General features: G+C 46.1%; 3 protein-coding genes across 3 annotated transcripts; all 3 read left to right on the plus strand.

Annotated features, from left to right (window-relative positions):
- Positions 1-944: 944 nt before the first annotated feature.
- LOC119902792 (nuclear factor 7, brain-like) lies at positions 945-3,517 on the plus strand. Its single transcript, XM_038719164.1, has one exon. It carries the CDS (start codon positions 1,482-1,484, stop codon positions 2,892-2,894), a length of 1,413 nt encoding a protein of 470 aa, XP_038575092.1. The 5' UTR covers positions 945-1,481; the 3' UTR covers positions 2,895-3,517.
- An 11,770-nt stretch (positions 3,518-15,287) lies between these two features.
- On the plus strand, positions 15,288-17,606 carry LOC119902793 (nuclear factor 7, brain-like). Its single transcript, XM_038719165.1, has one exon. The coding sequence runs from the start codon at positions 15,552-15,554 to the stop codon at positions 16,944-16,946; it is 1,395 nt and encodes a 464-aa protein (XP_038575093.1). The 5' UTR covers positions 15,288-15,551; the 3' UTR covers positions 16,947-17,606.
- A 286-nt stretch (positions 17,607-17,892) lies between these two features.
- On the plus strand, positions 17,893-22,775 carry LOC119902796 (nuclear factor 7, brain-like). The gene has a single exon (XM_038719168.1). It carries the CDS (start codon positions 20,318-20,320, stop codon positions 21,725-21,727), a length of 1,410 nt encoding a protein of 469 aa, XP_038575096.1. The 5' UTR covers positions 17,893-20,317; the 3' UTR covers positions 21,728-22,775.
- The last annotated feature ends 553 nt before the right edge of the window (positions 22,776-23,328 follow it).

Below are 23,328 nucleotides of genomic sequence, written 5' to 3' on the forward strand. Positions count from 1 at the left end.
CTTCTTCATCCCTACATCTGTCGACCCTTCGCCATTCTTCCTCATCCCTACATCTCTCGACCCTTCGCTATTCTTCCTCATCCCTACATCTGTCGACCCTTCGCCATTCTTCCTCATCCCTACATCCGTCGACCTTCGCTATTCTTCTTCATCCCTACATCTCTCGACCCCTCACTCTTCTTCTTTGGGGTGAGAAATCAACTGTGTAGATGTCAAATATCGGCAGTCTGACGAAAATTGACTGCGAATCGAAAATGTGTTCAAACGTTTTCGGAGTTGACAAGTGTCGACCATGGTGTCTGCGGGTGTCAATATATAACTGCAGTAATGTTAGCGGAGGCTGCACATCAACACAATGGAGGTTAGCCCTATCTGCTAGCAGCAGATGTGCGCCACTGTAGGGTTAACGTTAACCGGTTGACATGCATACAATCAATAACTTTGGGCACACACCCTGTGATGGTTTGGGTAAGAGTAATATACTTTGGGGGGTTGTCAGGAATAGCTAGCTCCGGTTAGCTAGCTGGTTACACAGCAGACGTGTCCAGCAAACGCTGAACAATAGTGTTAATGTTCGTAACGCTATTCTGTTATTAAATTCTCAGTAATGTAAAGTTTTAACCTAAATCAAGATACATCTGGCTTGTGATGTACAGAATATTTTGGAACAAATAAAATATACAACAACAATAGTATGGATTGAAACATTGCTTCATTCCACTATTATAAATAAATATTTACAGTATTAATACACTATAATAATATTATATAATTATAGTATAAAGTAAATATTAACGCATAATGTACACTGATTGGTACGTTGAAACTTATTTATCGGCTCTTTTTTTTTCTTTTAACGGCTCTGCGTGGGCCGAACGGCCGAGGTAAACATCATCACGTTTTGTGCGCGGTGGCTTGTGGGACGAACCATATATGGAAGTTCAACTTCCGTCACTTTTGTCTGGTTTGTCTGCGGGCTGCAGCTGGACCCTCCTCGTTCTATTAGTACTCCAGACAGTGAAGCAGTGTTTCTACTAACAACACAGGATTATCCGGAGAGTTTATTGTTACTGCAGATGGAAAAATAAGAGCGTGTCCAGACCTGTGTGTTCATACTCTGAAGAGACTCCGCTACTCACCTGACTCACATGAGAGAAACCAGGAAAACAGGTTGTTGTTCTGCCTCACTGAGACAAGACACACTGAGAGTCAGACGGTAAGACTCACCTTCAGACCAAAACCAGCACTTCCACTGAGAGAGGACAGCTACAGGAGTGATACTGGGAATACTGGGAATACTGGGAATATTGGGAATACGACCACTTCAACCTGCTGCTGAATCCACAAACTGAACAAGAGTTTGACGAGAACAAAGACTCAAAGTGAAGGTAACTTTCAGGGCCGTTACTGAAGGAGGGAGTGGCTGACTGTTTCCTGTCTGAGCGTCTGCTGCTGTGACTTCAGCTTCACTCAGAGACTAAATGGCTTCCAGATTAGAGGAAGATCTCTGCTGTCCTGTCTGCCAGGACATCTTTAAAGATCCTGTCATCCTGTCATGTTGCCACAGCTTCTGTAAAGGCTGTCTGCAGAGCTGGTGGACAGAGAGAGGAAGTCGGGAGTGTCCAGTTTGTAAGAGGAGACATTCAAAGGACGGACTGCCTCCTAACTTTGCTTTAAAGAGCCTGTGTGAGAGTTTCCTACAGGAGAGAGATCAGAGAGCTTCAGAGGCTCTCTGCAGTCTGCACTCTGAGAAACTCAAACTCTTCTGTCTGGACCATCAGCAGCCAGTTTGTGTCGTCTGCAGAGACTCAGAAGAACACAGCAACCACAGATTCAGACCCATCGATGAAGCTGCACGACAACACAAGAAGGAACTTCAGGAAACTCTGAAATCCTTAAAGGAGAAGTTAAAGGTTTGTGAACGAGTTAAAGTGAAGTTTGATCAAACAGCAGAACACATGAAGGTCCAGGCCCGACACACAGAGAGGCAGATTAAGGAGCAGTTTAAGAAGCTTCAGCAGTTTCTAGAGGAGGAAGAGGAGGCCAGGATGGCTACACTGAGGGAGGAAGAGGAGCAGAAGAGTCAGATGATGAAGGAGAAGATGGAGGCTCTGAGCAGAGAGATAGCAGCTCTTTCAGACACAGTCAGAGCCACAGAGGAGGAGCTGAGAGCTGAAGACGTCTCATTCCTGCTCAACTACAAGGCTGCAGTGGAAAGAGTCCAGCAGCGCCCCCTGCTGGATGATCCACAGCTGCCCTCAGGAGCTCTGATAGACCAGGCCAAACACCTGGGCAACCTGACCTTCAACATCTGGAACAAGATGAAGGACACGGTCTCCTACACTCCTCTCATTCTGGACCCAAACACTACTGGTCAAGAACTCACCCTGTCTGAAGATCTGACCAGTGTGAGACGAGGAGAGAGACAGCAGCTTCCTGACAATCCAGAGAGGTTTGACTTGTGCAGCTGTGTCCTGGGCTCTGAGGGCTTTAACTCAGGGACTCACAGCTGGGATGTCGAGGTTAAAGACAGTACAGGCTGGAGACTGGGAGTGTTATCAGAGTCTGTCCAGAGGAAGGGAGTCATACGGTCTGGATTATGGAGAATAGGGTTCATTGGAGGTAACTACTTAGCACTGTCACCACCAGCTCCATCTGTTCTCAGTGTGCAGAAGAAGCTCCAGAGGATCAGAGTGAAGCTGGACTGGAACAGAGGAAAGCTGTCGTTCTCTGATCCTGATACTAACACACACATACACACCTTCACACACACTTTCACTGACAGGATGTTTCCATATCTCAGCACTTTTGATAACAACCCACTGAAGATTTTACCAGCAAAGGTCTGTGTGACTGTAGAACAATATAATGAGGATGAGGATGAGAGCATGTGACTGTGTCCTGGTGATTTGTTGGCATAGCCCCCAGGGTATGTGTAACTTCCACCTTCAAAATATTTGCACTCTCACCATTTGTTACTGTTCTAGAACCACACTTGTCAACAACCAGTCAAGAAGCAAATATTTTAACAGATAAAAAGCGATCAACATATTCTCTTCTTCCATATGTTCTTTGTTGAACAAAAGTTACTGTAATGTTAGTTTTTAGATCAACGCTGGATGGGGGAATTCACTTAAGCCAGACTGACTTCTTCCGTAGGCTCTGACTTACATACTATCTGTCTGCTTATGAAAATGTAATACCATATCTAATTCCTCCCTGTCTTAGATAAGTTGCAGGTCCAAAGAATGCTATTTAATTACACTAATTATTGTTACTGCACTGTAGATTGGTTCAATCAGTGTGTGATTTTGCCCTGTAGTTTGGCTTGAAGGAATGGTGGAAGGAATAAAAGATTTGGAGTAATTATTACTATTTATATGGATGCATGAATGTATGATTGCTTTTTTTTAATCATATTTCCCTGTGTGGATATCTGTGGGTATGTAAAGCCTACATTTATGCAACATGTACATTTTTATTTCATTTATTAAATGCAGAAATTTAAGTTACCGACAGACAACTACTGACCTACAGACCACTACTGACCTACAGACCCCTATTTACCTACAGACCACTACTGACCTGTAGACCACTACTGACCTGTAGACCACTACTGACCTGCAGACCCCTACTTACCTACAGACCCCTACTTACCTACAGACCACTACTGACCTGCAGACCACTACTGTCCTACAGACCCCTACTTACCTACAGACCACTACTTACCTACAGACCACTACTGTCCTACAGACCCCTACTTACCTACAGACCACTACTTACCTACAGACCACTACTGACCTACAGACCACTACTGACCTACAGACCCCTATTTACCTACAGACCACTACTGACCTGTAGACCACTACTGACCTGTAGACCACTACTGACCTGCAGACCCCTACTTACCTACAGACCCCTACTTACCTACAGACCACTACTGACCTGCAGACCACTACTGTCCTACAGACCCCTACTTACCTACAGACCACTACTTACCTACAGACCACTACTGTCCTACAGACCCCTACTTACCTACAGACCACTACTTACCTACAGACCACTACTGACCTGCAGACCACTACTGACCTACAGACCACTACTGACCTGTAGACCACTACTGACCTACAGACCACTACTGACCTGCAGACCACTACTTACCTACAGACCACTACTGTCCTACAGACCCCTACTTACCTGCAGACCACTACTTACCTACAGACCACTACTGACCGACAGACAACTACTGACCTGCAGACCACTACTTACCTACAGACCACTACTGACCTACAGACCACTACTGACCTGTAGACCACTACTGACCTGTAGACCACTACTGACCTGCAGACCCCTACTTACCTACAGACCCCTACTTACCTACAGACCACTACTGACCTGCAGACCACTACTGTCCTACAGACCCCTACTTACCTACAGACCACTACTTACCTGTAGACCACTACTTACCTACAGACCACTACTGACCGACAGACAACTACTGACCTGCAGACCACTACTTACCTACAGACCACTACTGACCTACAGACCACTACTGACCTGTAGACCACTACTGACCTGCAGACCACTACTGACCTGTAGACCACTACTGACCTACAGACCCCTACTTACCTGTAGACCACTACTTACCTGTAGACCACTACTTACCTACAGACCCCTACTTACCTACAGACCACTGCCAACCTGCAGACCCCTACTTACCTACAGACCACTACTTACCGACAGACCTCAACTTACCTGCAGACCACTACTTACCTGTAGACCACTACTGACCTGTAGACCACTACTGAGCTGTAGACCACTACTTACCTACAGACCCCTACTTACCTACAGACCACTGCCAACCTGCAGACCCCTACTGTCCTGCAGACCGCTACTGACCTGCAGACCTCAACTTACCTGCAGACCACTACTTACCTACAGACCCCTACTTACCTACAGACCGCTACTGACCTACAGACCACTACTGACCTGTAGACCACTACTGACCTGTAGACCACTACTGACCTGCAGACCCCTACTTACCTACAGACCCCTACTTACCTACAGACCACTACTGACCTGCAGACCACTACTGTCCTACAGACCCCTACTTACCTACAGACCACTACTGTCCTACAGACCCCTACTTACCTACAGACCACTACTTACCTACAGACCACTACTGACCTACAGACCACTACTGACCTGCAGACCACTACTGACCTACAGACCACTACTGACCTGTAGACCACTACTGACCTACAGACCACTACTGACCTGCAGACCACTACTTACCTACAGACCACTACTGTCCTACAGACCCCTACTTACCTGCAGACCACTACTTACCTACAGACCACTACTGTCCTACAGACCCCTACTTACCTACAGACCACTACTTACCTGCAGACCACTACTGTCCTACAGACCACTACTGTCCTACAGACCCCTACTTACCTACAGACCACTACTTACCTACAGACCACTACTGTCCTACAGACCCCTACTTACCTACAGACCACTACTTACCTACAGACCACTACTTACCTGCAGACCACTACTTACCTACAGACCACTACTGTCCTACAGACCCCTACTTACCTACAGACCACTACTTACCCACAGACCACTACTGTCCTACAGACCCCTACTTACCTACAGACCACTACTGACCTGCAGACCACTACTGACCTACAGACCCCTACTGTCCTACAGACCCCTACTTACCTACAGACCACTACTGACCTGCAGACCACTACTGACCTACAGACCACTACTGTCCTACAGACCCCTACTTACCTACAGACCACTACTTACCCACAGACCACTACTGTCCTACAGACCCCTACTTACCTACAGACCACTACTGACCTGCAGACCACTACTGTCCTACAGACCCCTACTTACCTACAGACCACTACTTACCTGCAGACTACTACTGTCCTACAGACCCCTACTTACCTACAGACCACTACTTACCTACAGACCACTACTGTCCTACAGACCCCTACTGACCTACAGACCACTACTTACCTACAGACCACTACTGACCTACAGACCACTACTGACCTGCAAACCCCTTCTAACCTGTAGACCACTACTGACCTGCAGACCACTACTCTCCTACAGACCACTACTGTCCTACAGACCCCTACTTACCTACAGACCACTACTTACCTACAGACCACTACTGTCCTACAGACCCCTACTTACCTACAGACCACTACTTACCTACAGACCACTACTTACCTGCAGACCACTACTTACCTACAGACCACTACTGTCCTACAGACCCCTACTTACCTACAGACCACTACTTACCCACAGACCACTACTGTCCTACAGACCCCTACTTACCTACAGACCACTACTGACCTGCAGACCACTACTGACCTACAGACCACTACTGTCCTACAGACCCCTACTTACCTACAGACCACTACTTACCTGCAGACTACTACTGTCCTACAGACCCCTACTTACCTACAGACCACTACTTACCTACAGACCACTACTGTCCTACAGACCCCTACTGACCTACAGACCACTACTTACCTACAGACCACTACTTACCTACAGACCACTACTGACCTACAGACCACTACTGACCTGCAAACCCCTTCTAACCTGTAGACCACTACTGACCTGCAGACCACTACTAACCCTAACTACTACTGACCTCAGCTGCCCTGCCAATCTCCTGATTCTGTCTCTCCTGAAATATCTTCAAAATCCATCTGGTCAATGAATGGAGGAATATACCGGTACAACAGCATTAACAGGAACACTATGACATTTAGTTTTCACTGACAACAACATCCTATGTGGACTGATATTGTTTTGAAATAGGCTACTACAGACAGGTAATAATGATGGCCTCCACACTACCAACACTAATGTTTTCCATAGCCAACTAAAATATCCCGTTTTCTTTACCTGAAGTAAACGTAGCTGAAGTTCAGCAGGTAACAGTCACGAACAACAACTTACAGTTTCTCTCTGTATCACTCACTAGCTGAATCAACCTTCCTTCATCATGCCTGTGTGTCACTATGTGCGTGTGTGTAGTAACTTGCTCGACAGCTCGGCAGGGGAGCCTCCCTCAGGGTCCTAGTGCCCAACCACAGTAGGGATTTAAATTATGAAGCAGAAAAAAACGATTATTTTAATCCAACAAATACAAATTATATTTGCATTATTCTGTAGTATTTATCAATATTCTTGCTTCTCTTTGTTAAGAATGCATGAGGCATGCCTTTTGTGTGGGAGACCAGGGGTTCAACTCCATTGCAACACATCCACCAATGTGTCCCTGAGCAAGACAATTAGCCCCTCGTTGCTCCAGAGGCATGCGACCTCTGACAATTGTATTCACTTGGGATAAAAGTGTCATGCTAAATTATTAATTATTGTTATTATAAAACTGCATTCCTGTAATTTCTCTGCAGCAGAAGCGTATTCAGATCGAATAAACCAACCCAACACTATACTGCTTATAGTATAATAAATCTGCTGGAAATCCTAAAACAAGCAGGTTTCTGCCTCAGGTGGTTTGTCAGAAGTCGATCCAACTGGATTATTTTAACAACTAAACAAACAGAAAATTGAACTGAATCAAGTTTTTGTTTCTCTTTTCTTTGAGCGGCCTTTCACTGTTAATCTTTATTTACTGTTGGTTAAATCAGCAGACTGTAAAAACTGAAGGTCAACAACTATATTTGATCAAGATCAAGTGTTGCACATGTTTGGTTTTTCCATGTTAATAACGGCTGAATGTGACTAAACTCCGCTGAACTGGATCCATGAGCTGGGCTGAGTGATGATTTGATGTCAGTGACTCTTTCTAGTTTCAACATGTTTCTTCTCCTTCACTGAACATGTTCACTCTGCTCTACAAGCTGAGCAGCGTCCTGCAGCTTTTGCACAGATGCTAACTCTGCTCACTGTGACTTGTGATGGAAATTTGATATTTTACTGTGTTTACTGTTTCACCCTGCATGCTTCATTATTTTATACAAAGGTTTCACTGTGTGGTATTTGATTATTTGATTATGTTACAGCTAGGTGAAGTTTCCCATGGAAGTTAGAGAGTTTTCTTATCAGACTGTCCTTGATAGGCCTTCATCTCAGGACAGCTGGTCCCTACTCCCTTCCTCTCCTGGATAGCTGCGTAATACCCTTACAGTATAAAGTCACCTGCTTCTACACTGGCTCTTTGTCTTACACTCTGCAGACTGGTTGCACTCTGTCTGTCTGTGTGACCCTTTGCAAAGAATAAAACCCTTAAAAAACGTCGGGATTGAATTCTTTATTTCAGAAGACTCACTTAAGGTTTAATTTCCATTCCAGTTCAAAGTTCTTTACTTCATTTTGGATGTTTGGTTGTTTATTCAGGATTTATTCATCTTTAAATGAAACAAGTGAACGCTCCTGCTGTGAGTCACAGATTTAACTGCTGAATCAATCATTTCATGTTTTTTCCTCTTTTCATTTGGTAAAAGTCGACCTTTCTGCTGAATAATCAACATTATTTATGAACCATGATCAAATCCAGCAGAAGCCCTTATTATTATTTTAGAAAGAATGCAAGATAAATATACAAAGTTGGTCCACCTGCTAAATATTAATAGACATGTATAAATCAGTGCTGTAGTTTTCATTGTGCTGTTTCTGTGGATGTGTTTAACATGAAGTTGTCATATTTAATCTAACAAACAACCAGTGAATTAAAGATTTCCTGTAATGAATTTTAAAGATGTAAATAATGAGAGTTTATCAAACTGCTGTAAATGTAGGGTGAATTCAGGTGTGTTGGGGCAGCATAAGCAAACAGCATTTCTCTGATGCCCTGAAAAGTCTAAGTGAAGGTTATTGGTGCTAAGACCTTGCTGTAAATGCACATGACTAAAGTCACATGACATAATTTGTGTGATGACATATATACTTCAACCTGATTTTAATATGAAGGTTTAAAATGTGATGACAAATGATATAAAAACACATGTGGTCTAAGGCAATCTATTGGGGTTACCCCTCCACGCCTGCACGGCCCTGAGAAAAGTTGTCTACACCCACCCAAAGCGTGGGCTTCTCGTACGTCTGCACCATGTATAAATACAACGGCAGGAGGCCGCCCGTGTCACGGACACTGCACACCCATATCCGCTTGGGCTGACTTGCTGGAAGACATCGCTCATATATATGCAAGGCGCGGAGGGGTAAATCCAATAGCGATAGCCTTAGAAGACGAAGACTATGCGAGATAGAACTCAGATTTTTTATTTTATTTTTGAATTCAGACTGTGGAAACAAAAGATCTCTACTGAGAACAGTAAAGAATGAATCTGAAACTTTTCTGCAAGGAAGGGAAGAACAAGAAGCGTTATGATGGAGTCTGCAGGTGGCTAATGTGACAAACCTATGACGTCACAGCCGAAGAAGCTCAGCCTTCCACATCAGCCCTCTCATTGAGACAGGTTGTAACAAACCTTTCCTGTTCTCCTTTGAGGGTTTTACGGCAGTTGTCTACCATGATTTCCATTCATTTTAAATATATCTTTCCAATCCAGTAATCCTAAAAGAACATTTCTATAACACTTCTTCCTCATACCCACATCAGTCGACTCTCACTCTTCTTCCTCATAACCACATCTGTCGACCCCTCACTCATCTTCCTCATCCTCCTCATCCCTACATCCGTCAAACACTCTGTTGATCATACCCACATCTGTCGAACCCTCTCTTTTCTTCCTCATACCCGCATCTGTCAACCCCTAACTCTTCTTCCTCATACCCACATCTGTCGAACCCTAACTCTTCTTCCTCATACCGACATCCGTCAAACCCTCACTCTTCTTCCTCATACCCACATCAGTCGACCCTCACTCTTCTTCCTCATACCCACATCTGTCAACCCCTCACTCTTTTCCTCATACCCACATCAGTTGACCCTCACTCTTCTTCCTCATACCCACCTCCGTCAACCCCTCACTCTTCTTCCTCATACCCACCTCCGTCAACCCTTCACTCTTCTTCCTCATACCCACATCAGTTGACCCTCACTCTTCTTCCTCATACCCACCTCCGTCAACCCTTCACTCTTCTTCCTCATACCCACATCCGTCGAACCCTAACTCTTCTTCCTCATACCCACGTCAATCGACCCTCACTCTTCTTCCTCATACCCACATCTGTCGAACCCTAACTCTTCTTCCTCATACCCACATCCTTCGACCCTCACTCTTCTTCCTCATACCCACATCCGTCGAACCCTCTCTTTTCTTCCTCATACCCGCATCTGTCAACCCCTCACTCTTCTTCCTCATACCCACCTCCGTCAACCCTTCACTCTTCTTCCTCTTACCCACATTCCTCGAACCCTAACTCTTCTTCCTCATACCCACATCCGTCGAACCCTAACTCTTCTTCCTCATAACCACATCCGTCGACCCCTCACTCTTCTTCATCATACCCACATCCGTCGAACCCTCTCTTTTCTTCCTCATACCCGCATCTGTCAACCCCTCACTCTTCTTCCTTATACCCACCTCCGTCAACCCTTCACTCTTCTTCCTCATACCCACCTCCGTCAACCCTTCACTCTTCTTCCTCATACCCACATCCGTCGAACCCTAACTCTTCTTCCTCATACACACATCCATCGACCCTCACTCTTCTTCCTCATACCCACATCTGTCAACCCCTCACTCTTCTTCCTCATACCCACATCAGTTGACCCTCACTCTTCTTCCTCATACCCACATCTGTCAACCCCTCACTCTTCTTCCTCATACCCACCTCCGTCAACCCTTCACTCTTCTTCCTCATACCCACATCTGTCGAACCCTAACTCTTCTTCCTCATACACATATCCATCGACCCTCACGCTTCTCCCTCATACCCACATCTGTCGAACCCTAACTCTTCTTCCTCATACACATATCCATCGACCCTCACTCTTCTTCCTCATACCCACATCAGTCGACCCTCACTCTTCTTCCTCATACCCACATCCTTCGACCCTCACTCTTCTTCCTCATACCCACATCCTTCGACCCTCACTCTTCTTCCTCATACCCACATCCATCGACCCTCACTCTTCTTCCTCATACCCACATCTGTCAACCCCTCACTCTTTTCCTCATACCCACATCAGTTGACCCTCACTCTTCTTCCTCATACCCACCTCCGTCAACCCCTCACTCTTCTTCCTCATACCCACCTCCGTCAACCCTTCACTCTTCTTCCTCATACCCACATCAGTTGACCCTCACTCTTCTTCCTCATACCCACCTCCGTCAACCCTTCACTCTTCTTCCTCATACCCACATCCGTCGAACCCTAACTCTTCTTCCTCATACCCACGTCAATCGACCCTCACTCTTCTTCCTCATACCCACATCTGTCGAACCCTAACTCTTCTTCCTCATACCCACATCCTTCGACCCTCACTCTTCTTCCTCATACCCACATCCGTCGAACCCTCTCTTTTCTTCCTCATACCCGCATCTGTCAACCCCTCACTCTTCTTCCTCATACCCACCTCCGTCAACCCTTCACTCTTCTTCCTCTTACCCACATTCCTCGAACCCTAACTCTTCTTCCTCATACCCACATCCGTCGAACCCTAACTCTTCTTCCTCATAACCACATCCGTCGACCCCTCACTCTTCTTCATCATACCCACATCCGTCGAACCCTCTCTTTTCTTCCTCATACCCGCATCTGTCAACCCCTCACTCTTCTTCCTTATACCCACCTCCGTCAACCCTTCACTCTTCTTCCTCATACCCACCTCCGTCAACCCTTCACTCTTCTTCCTCATACCCACATCCGTCGAACCCTAACTCTTCTTCCTCATACACACATCCATCGACCCTCACTCTTCTTCCTCATACCCACATCTGTCAACCCCTCACTCTTCTTCCTCATACCCACCTCCGTCAACCCTTCACTCTTCTTCCTCATACCCACATCTGTCAAACCCTAACTCTTCTTCCTCATACACATATCCATCGACCCTCACGCTTCTCCCTCATACCCACATCTGTCGAACCCTAACTCTTCTTCCTCATACACATATCCATCGACCCTCACTCTTCTTCCTCATACCCACATCAGTCGACCCTCACTCTTCTTCCTCATACCCACATCCTTCGACCCTCACTCTTCTTCCTCATACCCACATCCTTCGACCCTCACTCTTCTTCCTCATACCCACATCCATCGACCCTCACTCTTCTTCCTCATACCCACATCAGTCGACCCTCACTCGTCTTCCTCATACCCACATCCTTCAAACCTCACTATTTATCTTCATACCCTCATCTGTTGACCCCTCACTGTTCTTCCTCATACCGACATCCGTCGACCCCTCACTCTTCTTCCGCATAACCACATCCATCGACCCTCACTCTTCCCTTGATCCCTAACTCTTCTTCCTCATACCCGCTTCTGTCGACCCTTCACTCTTTATCCTCATCCCTACATCTGTCAACCCCCTCACTCTTCTTCCGCATACCCACATCCATCGACCCTCACTCTTCCCTTGATCCCTAACTCTTCTTCCTCATACCCGCTTCTGTCGACCCTTCACTCTTTATCCTCATCCCTACATCTGTCAACCCCCTCACTCTTCTTCCGCATACCCACATCCATCGACCCTTCACTCTTCCCTTGAACCCTAACTCTTCTTCCTCATAACCACATCCGTCTACCCTCACTCTTCCCTTGAACCCTAACTCTTCTTCCTCATACCCGCATCTGTCAACCCTTCACTCTTTGTCTGCATACCCACATCTGTTAACCCTTCACTCTTCCCTTGAACCCTAACTCTTCTTCCTCATACCCGCATCTGTCAACCCTTCACTCTTTGTCTGCATACCCACATCTGTTACCCTTCACTCTTCCCTTGAATCCTAACTCTTCTTCCTCATACCCACATCCGTCTACCCTCACTCTTCCCTTGAACCCTAACTCTTCTTCCTCATACCCACATCTGTCAACCCTTCACTCTTCCCTTGAACCCTAACTCTTCTTCCTCATACCCACATCCGTCTACCCTCACTCTTCCCTTGAACCCTAACTCTTCTTCCTCATACCCACATCTGTCAACCCTTCACTCTTTGTCCGCATACCCACATCTGCTGACCCCTCACGCTTCTTCCTCATACCCACATCCGTCTACCATCACTCTTCCCTTGAACCCTCACTCTTCTTCCTCATACCCACATTCCTTGAACCCTAACTCTTCTTCATCATGCCCACATTCCTTGAACCCTAACTCTTCTTCATCATGCCCACATCCGTCGACCCTCACTCTTCTTCATCATACCCACATCAGTCGCCCCTCATTCTTCTTCGTCATATGCACATCAGTCAACCCTCACTTTTCTTGATCATACCCATATCTGTTGACCCTCACTCGTCTTCCTCATACCCACATCCTTCAAACCTCACTATTTATCTTCATACCCTCATCTGTCGACCCCTCACTGTTCTTCCTCATACCGACATCCGTCGACCCCTCACTCTTCTTCCGCATAACCACATCCATCGACCCTCACTCTTCCCTTGAACCCTAACTCTTCTTCCTCATACCCGCTTCTGTCGACCCTTCACTCTTTATCCTCATCCCTACATCTGTCAACCCCCTCACTCTTCTTCCGCATAACCACATCCATCGACCCTTCACTCTTCCCTTGAACCCTAACTCTTCTTCCTCATAACCACATCCGTCTACCCTCACTCTTCCCTTGAACCCTAACTCTTCTTCCTCATACCCGCATCTGTCAACCCTTCACTCTTTGTCTGCATACCCACATCTGTTAACCCTTCACTCTTCCCTTGAACCCTAACTCTTTATCCTCATACCCACATCTGTCAACCCTTCACTCTTCCCTTGAATCCTAACTCTTCTTCCTCATACCCACATCCGTCTACCCTCACTCTTCCCTTGAACCCTAACTCTTCTTCCTCATACCCACATCTGTCAACCCTTCACTCTTCCCTTGAACCCTAACTCTTCTTCCTCATACCCACATCCGTCTACCCTCACTCTTCCCTTGAACCCTAACTCTTCTTCCTCATACCCACATCTGTCAACCCTTCACTCTTCCCTTGAACCCTAACTCTTCTTCCTCATACCCACATCCGTCTACCCTCACTCTTCCCTTGAACCCTAACTCTTCTTCCTCATACCCACATCTGTCAACCCTTCACTCTTTGTCCGCATACCCACATCTGCTGACCTCTCACGCTTCTTCCTCATACCCACATCCGTCTACCCTCACTCTTCCCTTGAACCCTCACTCTTCTTCCTCATACCCACATTCCTTGAACCCTAACTCTTCTTCATCATGCCCACATCCGTCGACCCTCACTCTTCTTCATCATACCCACATCAGTCGACCCCTCATTCTTCTTCATCATACCCACATCAGTCGACCCCTCATTCTTCTTCGTCATATGCACATCAGTCAACCCTCACTTTTCTTGATCATACCCATATCTGTTGACCCTCACTCTTCTTCATCATACCCACATCCATCGACTCTCACTTTTCTTGATCATACCCACATCCGTCGACTCTCACTCTTCTTCATCATTCCCACATCCCTTGAACCCTCACTCTTCTTCATCCTTCACGCATCTGTCGACTCCTCACTCTTCTTCCTAATACCCACATCCCTCACACCCTGATCCTTCTTCCTCATCTCTCTATCTCTTCGTCTTTGTATCGTCCAGCTGGACCTTTAATCCATTTTGCCACCTTCCTTCCACCTTTTATTTTACACAGCAGTCACAGCACCGTTCACAAACAGAACATACCATTTGGACCATTATTATAGTATAGTATAGTATAGTATAGTATTTACAACCCAATTTCATATCCATTGATTTAAATTCTCTTTTCTGACTTTTCTCATTTCAAAACATTCTAAAATAATTTTTTCCATGTTCCATGAGCTCTGTCACAATCTACCCATGTGCTCACTGCATCTGCAGAAGAACCCCAGACTCACCCTGATTAGGAACACTTGTCAATAATACTATGAAGTACACACTGGTTACTACAGATTATACTGAGCTGCTCTACCAGTACTGCAGAGTGAAGTAGTGTATCTACTAACAAGACGGGTTAATCTGGAGATTTCATTGTCACTGCAGATGGAAAAACAAGAATGTGTCCAATGCTGTGTGTTCATACTCTGGAGACTCCGCCCCTCACATAACTCACCTGAGACAAACCAGGAAAACAGGTTGTTGTTCTGCCTCACTGAGACGAGACACACTGAGAGTCAGATGGTAAGACCCTTCAGACCAAAACCAGCACTTCCACTGAGAGAGGACAGCTACAGGAGGGATACTGGGAATACTGGGAATACGACCACTTCAACCTGCTGCTGAATCCACAAACTGAACAAGAATTTGACGAGAACAAAGACTCAAAAAGAAGGTAACTTTCAGGGCCGTTACTGAAGGACGGAGTGGCTGACTGTTTCCTGTCTGAGCGTCTGCCTGCTGTGACTTCAGCTTCACTCAGAGACTAAATGGCTTCCAGATTAGAGGAAGATCTCTGCTGTCCTGTCTGCCAGGACATCTTTAAAGATCCTGTCATCCTGTCATGTTGCCACAGCTTCTGTAAAGGCTGTCTGCAGAGCTGGTGGAAAGAAAAAGGAAGTCGGGAGTGTCCAGTTTGTAAGAGGAGACATTCAAAGGAAATGCTGCCTCCTAACTTTGCTTTAAAGAACCTGTGTGAGAGTTTCCTACAGGAGAGAGATCAGAGAGCTTCAGAGGCTCTCTGCTGTCTGCACTCTGAGAAACTCAAACTCTTCTGTCTGGACCATCAGCAGCCAGTGTGTGACACCTGCAGAGATTTAGAAAAACACATCAATCACAGATTTATACCCATCGATGAAGCTGCACGACAACACAAGAAGGAACTTCAGGAAACTCTGAAATCCTTAAAGGAGAAGTTAAAGGTTTGTGAACAAGTTAAAGTGAAGTTTGATCAAACAGCAGAACACATGAAGGTCCAGGCCCGACACACAGAGAGGCAGATTAAGGAGCAGTTTAAGAAGCTTCAGCAGTTTCTAGAGGAGGAAGAGGAGGCCAGGATGGCTGCACTGAGGGAGGAAGAGGAGCAGAAGAGTCAGATGATGAAGGAGAAGATGGAGGCTCTGAGCAGAGAGATAGCAGCTCTTTCAGACACAGTCAGAGCCACAGAGGAGGAGCTGAGAGCTGAAGACGTCTCATTCCTGCTCAACTACAAGGCTGCAGTGGAAAGAGTCCAGCAGCGCCCCCTGCTGGATGATCCACAGCTGCCCTCAGGAGCTCTGATAGACCAGGCCAAACACCTGGGCAACCTGACCTTCAACATCTGGAACAAGATGAAGGACATGGTCTCCTACACTCCTCTCATTCTGGACCCAAACACTGCTCACGCAAGACTACTTCTCTCTGAAGATCTGACCAGTGTAAGAGAAGGAGAGAGACAGCAGCTTCCTGACAATCCAGAGAGGTTTGATGGTTCCTGGTGTGTCCTGGGCTCTGAGGGCTTTAACTCAGGGACTCACAGCTGGGATGTCGAGGTTAAAGACAGTACAGGCTGGGAACTGGGTGTGTTAGCAGAGTCTGTCCAGAGGAAGGGAGTCATACGGTCTGGATTATGGATAATATGGTTCAATAGAGGTAAATACTCAGCGCAGTCACCACTGTCTCAACCCACTGATCTCAGAGTGCAGAAGAAGCTCCAGAGGATCAGAGTGAATCTGGACTGGAACAGAGGAAAGCTGTCGTTCTCTGATCCTGATACTAACACACACATACACACCTTCACACACACTTTCACTGACAGGATGTTTCCATTCGTTGGCACTTTCAAAAAAAATACCCTGAAGGTTTTACCACTGAAGATCTGTGTGACTGTAGAACAACAGAAATAGAAGGTGATGATGATGATGATGGATTCTGAGGAGCATGTGAATGTGTTGTCCTGGTGACTCGTTGATGGTCATGGTGATGTTTTGCTAAACACTAATAGCCATGTATACATTAATGCTGTAGTTTTCATTGTGCTGTTTCTGTTGATGTGTTGTACATGAAGTTTTCATATATGATCTAACGGTGAACCAGTGAATTAAAGACTTCATGAGTTTTCAGGATGTAAATAATGAGAGTTTATCGAACTGTTGTAAATGTAGTGAAAGTAAAGTCATCTTTCAATAAAACACTGTTGAGCAGATTCACTCTGAATCCCGGTTTACAGCTGAGGTCTCCAGAGAGAACAGTTTGGTACAAATCTCAAGCCATGGTTCTCAGCAAGAAACCGATGGAGAGCTCACTCCGGGTAGGGAATGAGTCCTTACCCCATGTGAGGGAGTTCCAATACCTTGGGGTCTTGATTGCGAGGGGACAATGGAGCAGCCGGGGCGGTATTGCATTCGCTGTATCGCATCTTTGTGACGAAAAGAGAGGTGAGCAGTAGTCACGAAGACTGGGTCATGACTGAAAGAACTAGATTGCAGGTACAAGAGGCCGAAATGGGTTATCTCAGGAGGGTGGCTCGCCTCTCCCTTAGAGATAGGGTGAGAAGCCAAGTCATAATAATAATAAGAAGAATCCATCCACTGTCAACTGCTTATCCTGCGTACAGGGTCGCAGGGGGGCTGGAGCCAATTCCAGCTGACATCGGGCGCAAGGCGGGGTACACCATGGACAGGTTGCCAGTCCATCGCAGAGCCACACATAGACGAACAACCACTCACGCTCACACTAACACCTAAGGACAATTTAGGGTAACCAATCAACCTAGCCTGCTTGTCTTTGGATGGTGGGAGGAATCTGGAGCACCTGGAGAGAACCCACGCAGACACGGGGAAACATGCAAACTCCACACAGAAAGGCCGGGACAACCTGGGTTTGAACCCACGACCTTCTTGCTGTAATGCAACAGTGCTAACAGTGCTTAATAATAACTTATATTTATATAGCGCCTTTCACGAGACCCAAGGAGCCTTTACACATAATTGCAGAGACAGAGCAATAAAAAGACATTCAGGGTTGAATGCCTTTGTGTAGAGGTAGGCTTTTAGGAGTTGTTTGAAGGTGTCCAGAGAGAGAGTTGCAGAGGGTGGGGGCTGCGACGCTGAAGGTTCTGTCCCCAAAGGTCCGCTGTCTGGTGCTGGGGACAGAGAGCAGGCCCTTGTCGGTGGAACGCAGGTTCCATGAGTGGGAGTAGGGGTGGAGAAGGTCCAGTAGGTACTGGGGGGCAGTGTCATGGAGAGATTTATAGGTGAGGAGTAGGATTTTGTACCTGGCAGCCGAGTTCTGGACATATTGTAGCCTGTACAGGACACCATACAGGACACCATTACAGTAGTCCAAACGGGAGGTGATGAAGACATGGATGAGAGACTCTGCCACAGAGTCTGAGAGTGATGGCCGAAGTCTGGAGAATTTTTTTGAGGTGGTAGAAAGCAGATTTGGTAATGAGTTTGACATGTGACTGGAAGGAAAGGGTGGAGTCCAAAATGACTCCAAGGTTGCGGACTTCTTGGGATGGAGAGATGGAGCAACCATCCACTTTGTAGATCACCTACCCTCAGGAGCAGCGGCTTGAAAGCCACTACCATTAGCTCCATTTTGCTGCTGTTCAGCTTGAGTAGATTGGATGACATCCAGGTTTTTATTTCATCAGACAGTTAACAAGTGACAGAGGGGGACGCTGAGTGGATGGTTTGGTGCTGATATACAGCTGTGTGTCATCAGCATAACAGTGGAAACTGAGACCATGGTGATGTATTATCTGGCCGAGTGGGAGCATGTAAATGGTGAAAAGGAGGGGTCCAAGCACAGGGCTTTGAGGCCCACCTTGTTTGACAGGAGCCAGGGGGGAGCTGGAGGCTCTAAAGGTGATGAACTGTTCCCTATTGGAGAGATATGACTGAAACCAGGAGAGTGCTGAACCAGTGAGGCCAACACATTCAGATAGACGGTTGAGAGGGATGGCGTGGGACACTTTGTCAAAGGCTGCAGAGAGATCTAGAAGAATGAGGATGCTGATATCTCCAGAATCAGCGGCAATGAGGAAGTCATTAGTGATTTTGATGAGGGCGGTGTCAGTGCTGTGATGTGCTCTGAAGCCAGATTAAAGTCATCCGTGAGGAACTCGGAGTAGAGCCGCTGAATTAAGAATAGTGGTGGCTCGGGCATCTGGTAAGGATGCCCCCCCTGGGTGCCTCCCTAGGGAGATGTTTTACGCAGGTCCAGTTGGGAAGAGGCCTTGGGGAAGACCCAGGACTAGATGGAGAGATATTAGCACACTGGCCTGGGAACATCTCAGGATCCCCCAGTCAGAGCTGGTTAATGCGGGAAAGGGAGGTTTGGGGTCCCCTGCTGGAGCTGCTGCCCTGTGACCCGACCCTGGATAAGAGGTAGAATGTTAGGAATGTGGTTTGTGTTCATGTTTTTCTGTTTAAGTTCTGTTTCTGTGGTTCTGTGCTTCTCTGTGCTTTGTTCAGTATTTTGTTCCTTCGCGTGTTTAACTTGACTTAGTATCTGTCTTGTCTCTTATCTTAGTTCTTAGTTGTGCGTTCTAGTTCTTTGCCTCAGGTCCTAGTCTAGTGCCTTAGTTTTTAGTCCTGTGCTTTGGTTCATGTTTAGTGTTATTCCTGGTGTGTGTACTTCTGTGTTTTATTATTTTGGTCTTGTCTATCTTGTGTTCTGTTTCATCATAGTCTCTGTCGGTTTGGTTGTAGTTAGTTTCTCGTTTTCTGTTTTACTTTGGTAACTCTGTCCTTGTGTTTTCCCATATGCTTTACCTCCTGTTTTATTTTGTAGTGTTCAGTTCTCATGTGTGCTTGTCTAGCTTTGTTTCCTGTTGTTTGATTGCTCGTGTGTTTCACCTGTGTATAATTGCCCTGCCTGCCTCTGTGTGTGCGTGTGGTGGTCCCATGTATTTCTAGCCTCAGTTCTCTTCATTCTTTGTGACATGCTTTGTCAGTGTTGACTGACGGATCCAGACCTATGTGTTCACACTCTGAAGAGACTTTGACCCTCACGAGACACACTGAGAGTCAGACGGTAAGACTCCCCTTCAGACCAAAACCAACACTTCCACTGAAAGAGGACAGCTACAGGAGGGATACTGGGAATACGACTACTTCAACCTGCTGCTGAATCCACAAACCGAACAAGAGTTTGATCAGACTCAAAGTGAAGATAACTTTCAGGGCCGTTACTGAAGGAGGGAGTGGCTGACTGTTTCCTGTCTGAGCGTCTGCCTGCTGTGACTTCAGCTTCACTCAGAGACTAAATGGCTTCCAGATTAGAGGAAGATCTCTGCTGTCCTGTCTGCCAGGACATCTTTAAAGATCCTGTCATCCTGTCATGTAGGCACAGCTTCTGTAAAGGCTGTCTGCAGAGCTTGTGGACAGAGAGAGGAAGTCGGGAGTGTCCAGTTTGTAAGAGGAGACATTCACAGGAAGGACTGCCTCCTAACTTTGCTTTAAAGAGCCTGTGTGAGAGTTTCCTACAGGAGAGAGATCAGAGAGCTTCAGAGGCTCTCTGCAGTCTGCACTCTGAGAAACTCAAACTCTTCTGTCTGGAACATCAGGAGCCAGTTTGTGTCATCTGCAGAGACTCAGAAAAACACAGCAACCACAGATTCAGACCCATCGATGAAGCTGCACAACAACACAAGAAGGAACTTCAGGAAACTCTGAAATCCTTAAAGGAGAAGTTAAAGGTTTGTGAACAAGTTAAAGTGAAGTTTGATCAAACAGCAGAACACATGAAGGTCCAGGCCCGACACACAGAGAGGCAGATTAAGGAGCAGTTCAAGAAGCTTCAGCAGTTTCTAGAGGAGGAAGAGGAGGCCAGGATGGCTACACTGAGGGAGGAAGAGGAGCAGAAGAGTCAGATGATGAAGGAGAAGATGGAGGCTCTGAGCAGAGAGATAGCAGCTCTTTCAGACACAGTCAGAGCCACAGAGGAGGAGCTGAGAGCTGAAGACGTCTCATTCCTGCTCAACTACAAGGCTGCAGTGGAAAGAGTCCAGCAGCGCCCCCTGCTGGATGATCCACAGCTGCCCTCAGGAGCTCTGATAGACCAGGCCAAACACCTGGGCAACCTGACCTTCAACATCTGGAACAAGATGAAGGACACGGTCTCCTACACTCCTCTCATTCTGGACCCAAACACTACTGGTCAAGAACTCATCCTGTCTGAAGATCTGACCAGTGTGAGACGAGGAGAGAGACAGCAGCTTCCTGACAATCCAGAGAGGTTTGATTACTGCTGTGTCCTGGGCTCTGAGGGCTTTAACTCAGGGACTCACAGCTGGGATGTCGAGGTTGGAGACAGTACAGGCTGGAGACTGGGAGTGTTATCAGAGTCTGTCCAGAGGAAGGGAGACATACGGTCTGGATTATGGAGAATAGGGTTCATTGGAGGTAACTACTTAGCACTGTCACCACCAGCTCCATCTGTTCTCAGTGTGCAGAAGAAGCTCCAGAGGATCAGAGTGAATCTGGACTGGAACAGAGGAAAGCTGTCGTTCTCTGATCCTGATACTAACACACACATACACACCTTCACACACACTTTCACTGACAGGATGTTTCCATATCTCAGCACTTTTGATAACAACCCACTGAAGATTTTACCAGCGAAGGTCTGTGTGACTGTAGAACAATATAATGAGGATGAGGATGAGAGCATGTGACTGTGTCCTGGTGATTTGTTGTTGACCTGTGTAACAACAAATCAGCAGAAAACATCTGGGCTAAAAAGAGGTGGTGATGGAACAGTGGATAAGACGCATGCTTCTGGTGTGAGAGACTTGGGTTCGAACCCCACTGTGACCCGTCTACCATTGTGTCCCTGAGACACTTAACCCCTCCTTGCTCCAGAGGGGTTCGACCTCTGACATAAATAGCAGTTATAGTCACATTGGCTAAATGAATAAATGTAAGACGATGATCTGTGAGGAACATGTTCACTCTGCTCTACAAGCTGAGCAGCGTCCTGCAGCTTTAGCACAGATGCTAACTCTGCTCACTGTGACTCCAGTTCAATAACACGCTGTTTATTCCAGCTGATTAAAGGTGTGAATGTTGGTGTCGAAATAACAAAGTTACACAAAGTTCTTTACTTCATTTTGGATGTTTGGTTGTTCATTCAGGATTTATTCATCTTTAAATTAAACAAGTGAACGCTCCTGCTGTGAGTCACAGATTTAACCGCTGAATCAGTCATTTCATGTTTTTTCCTCTTTTCATTTGGTAAAAGTCGACCTTTCTGCTGAATAATCAACATAATTTATGAACCATGATCAAATCCAGCAGCAGCGCTTATTATTATTTTAGAAAGAATTCAAGATAAATATACAAAGTTGGTCCACCTGCTAAATATTAATAGACTGTAGATTTCATTGTGTTGTTTCTGTTGATAAAGTTGTCATATTTGATCTAACGAAGAACCAGTGAATTAAAGATTTTAAGGATGTAAATAGTGAGAGTTTTTCAAACTGCTGTAAATTTTGCATGATTTCGGTACTACTAACTAGCATAAAAAACAGCATTTCCCCTCTGCCCTGAAAAATCCTGCATCAAACAGGAAGTTGATCCTAAAAAGCAAGCGTTAAGAGAAATGACATGTGCTTCAGTTTTAATGTGAGGGTTTAAAATGTGATGACTAATATACTGTGGATATAATGATATGCAAACATGTGTGCTGTAATAGTGTATCAAAATAAATTCTGCAATAACGTTTATGTTTTTATGTGATGAAATGTATCCCTAGGTTTCATATTTACACTGGGGACATGTCCCTCCCACAAGAAATGTTAATTAGCAAATGAAAATTCTCTAAGCAGGTTCATTGGCACAAGAAGTAAAAATATATATATCTATATTCAAATATAGAAACAAATGTCCAAAACAAACAAACAGCTTCTCAACACAGTTTCTTATTCCAGCTTTCCGTTCTCTCCCTGTGAACATGACAAAAGAGGAGGGAAGACTAAATCCTTCCTGCGTGCGTGCTGACCCGGCAGGGTGATATTCCCTGGGCCGTCCACAAACGGGCCAAATGCTGCTGCAAGGATGTTGAGCAGGTCACATTCCACCAATCCTGTCTTCACTTCACTGGCTCCCTGTCAAGTTCAGGATTCACTTCAAAGTGCTCCTTTTGACATACAGAGCCCTGCAGGGTCAGGCACCCGGGTACAACTCAGACCTGCTCCACCTGTGGACCACCGCTAAGCCCCTCCTCACACCAAGACCTCCTAATTGTCTGAAAACTACAGGTGACCGTGCATTTCAA

The sequence above is a fragment of the Micropterus salmoides genome, unplaced genomic scaffold (assembly GCF_014851395.1).
Source record: "Micropterus salmoides isolate LMB-PRFRI ecotype aquatic unplaced genomic scaffold, ASM1485139v1 Ms_hic_scaffold_14, whole genome shotgun sequence".
NCBI classification, from domain to species: Eukaryota; Metazoa; Chordata; class Actinopteri; order Centrarchiformes; family Centrarchidae; genus Micropterus; species Micropterus salmoides.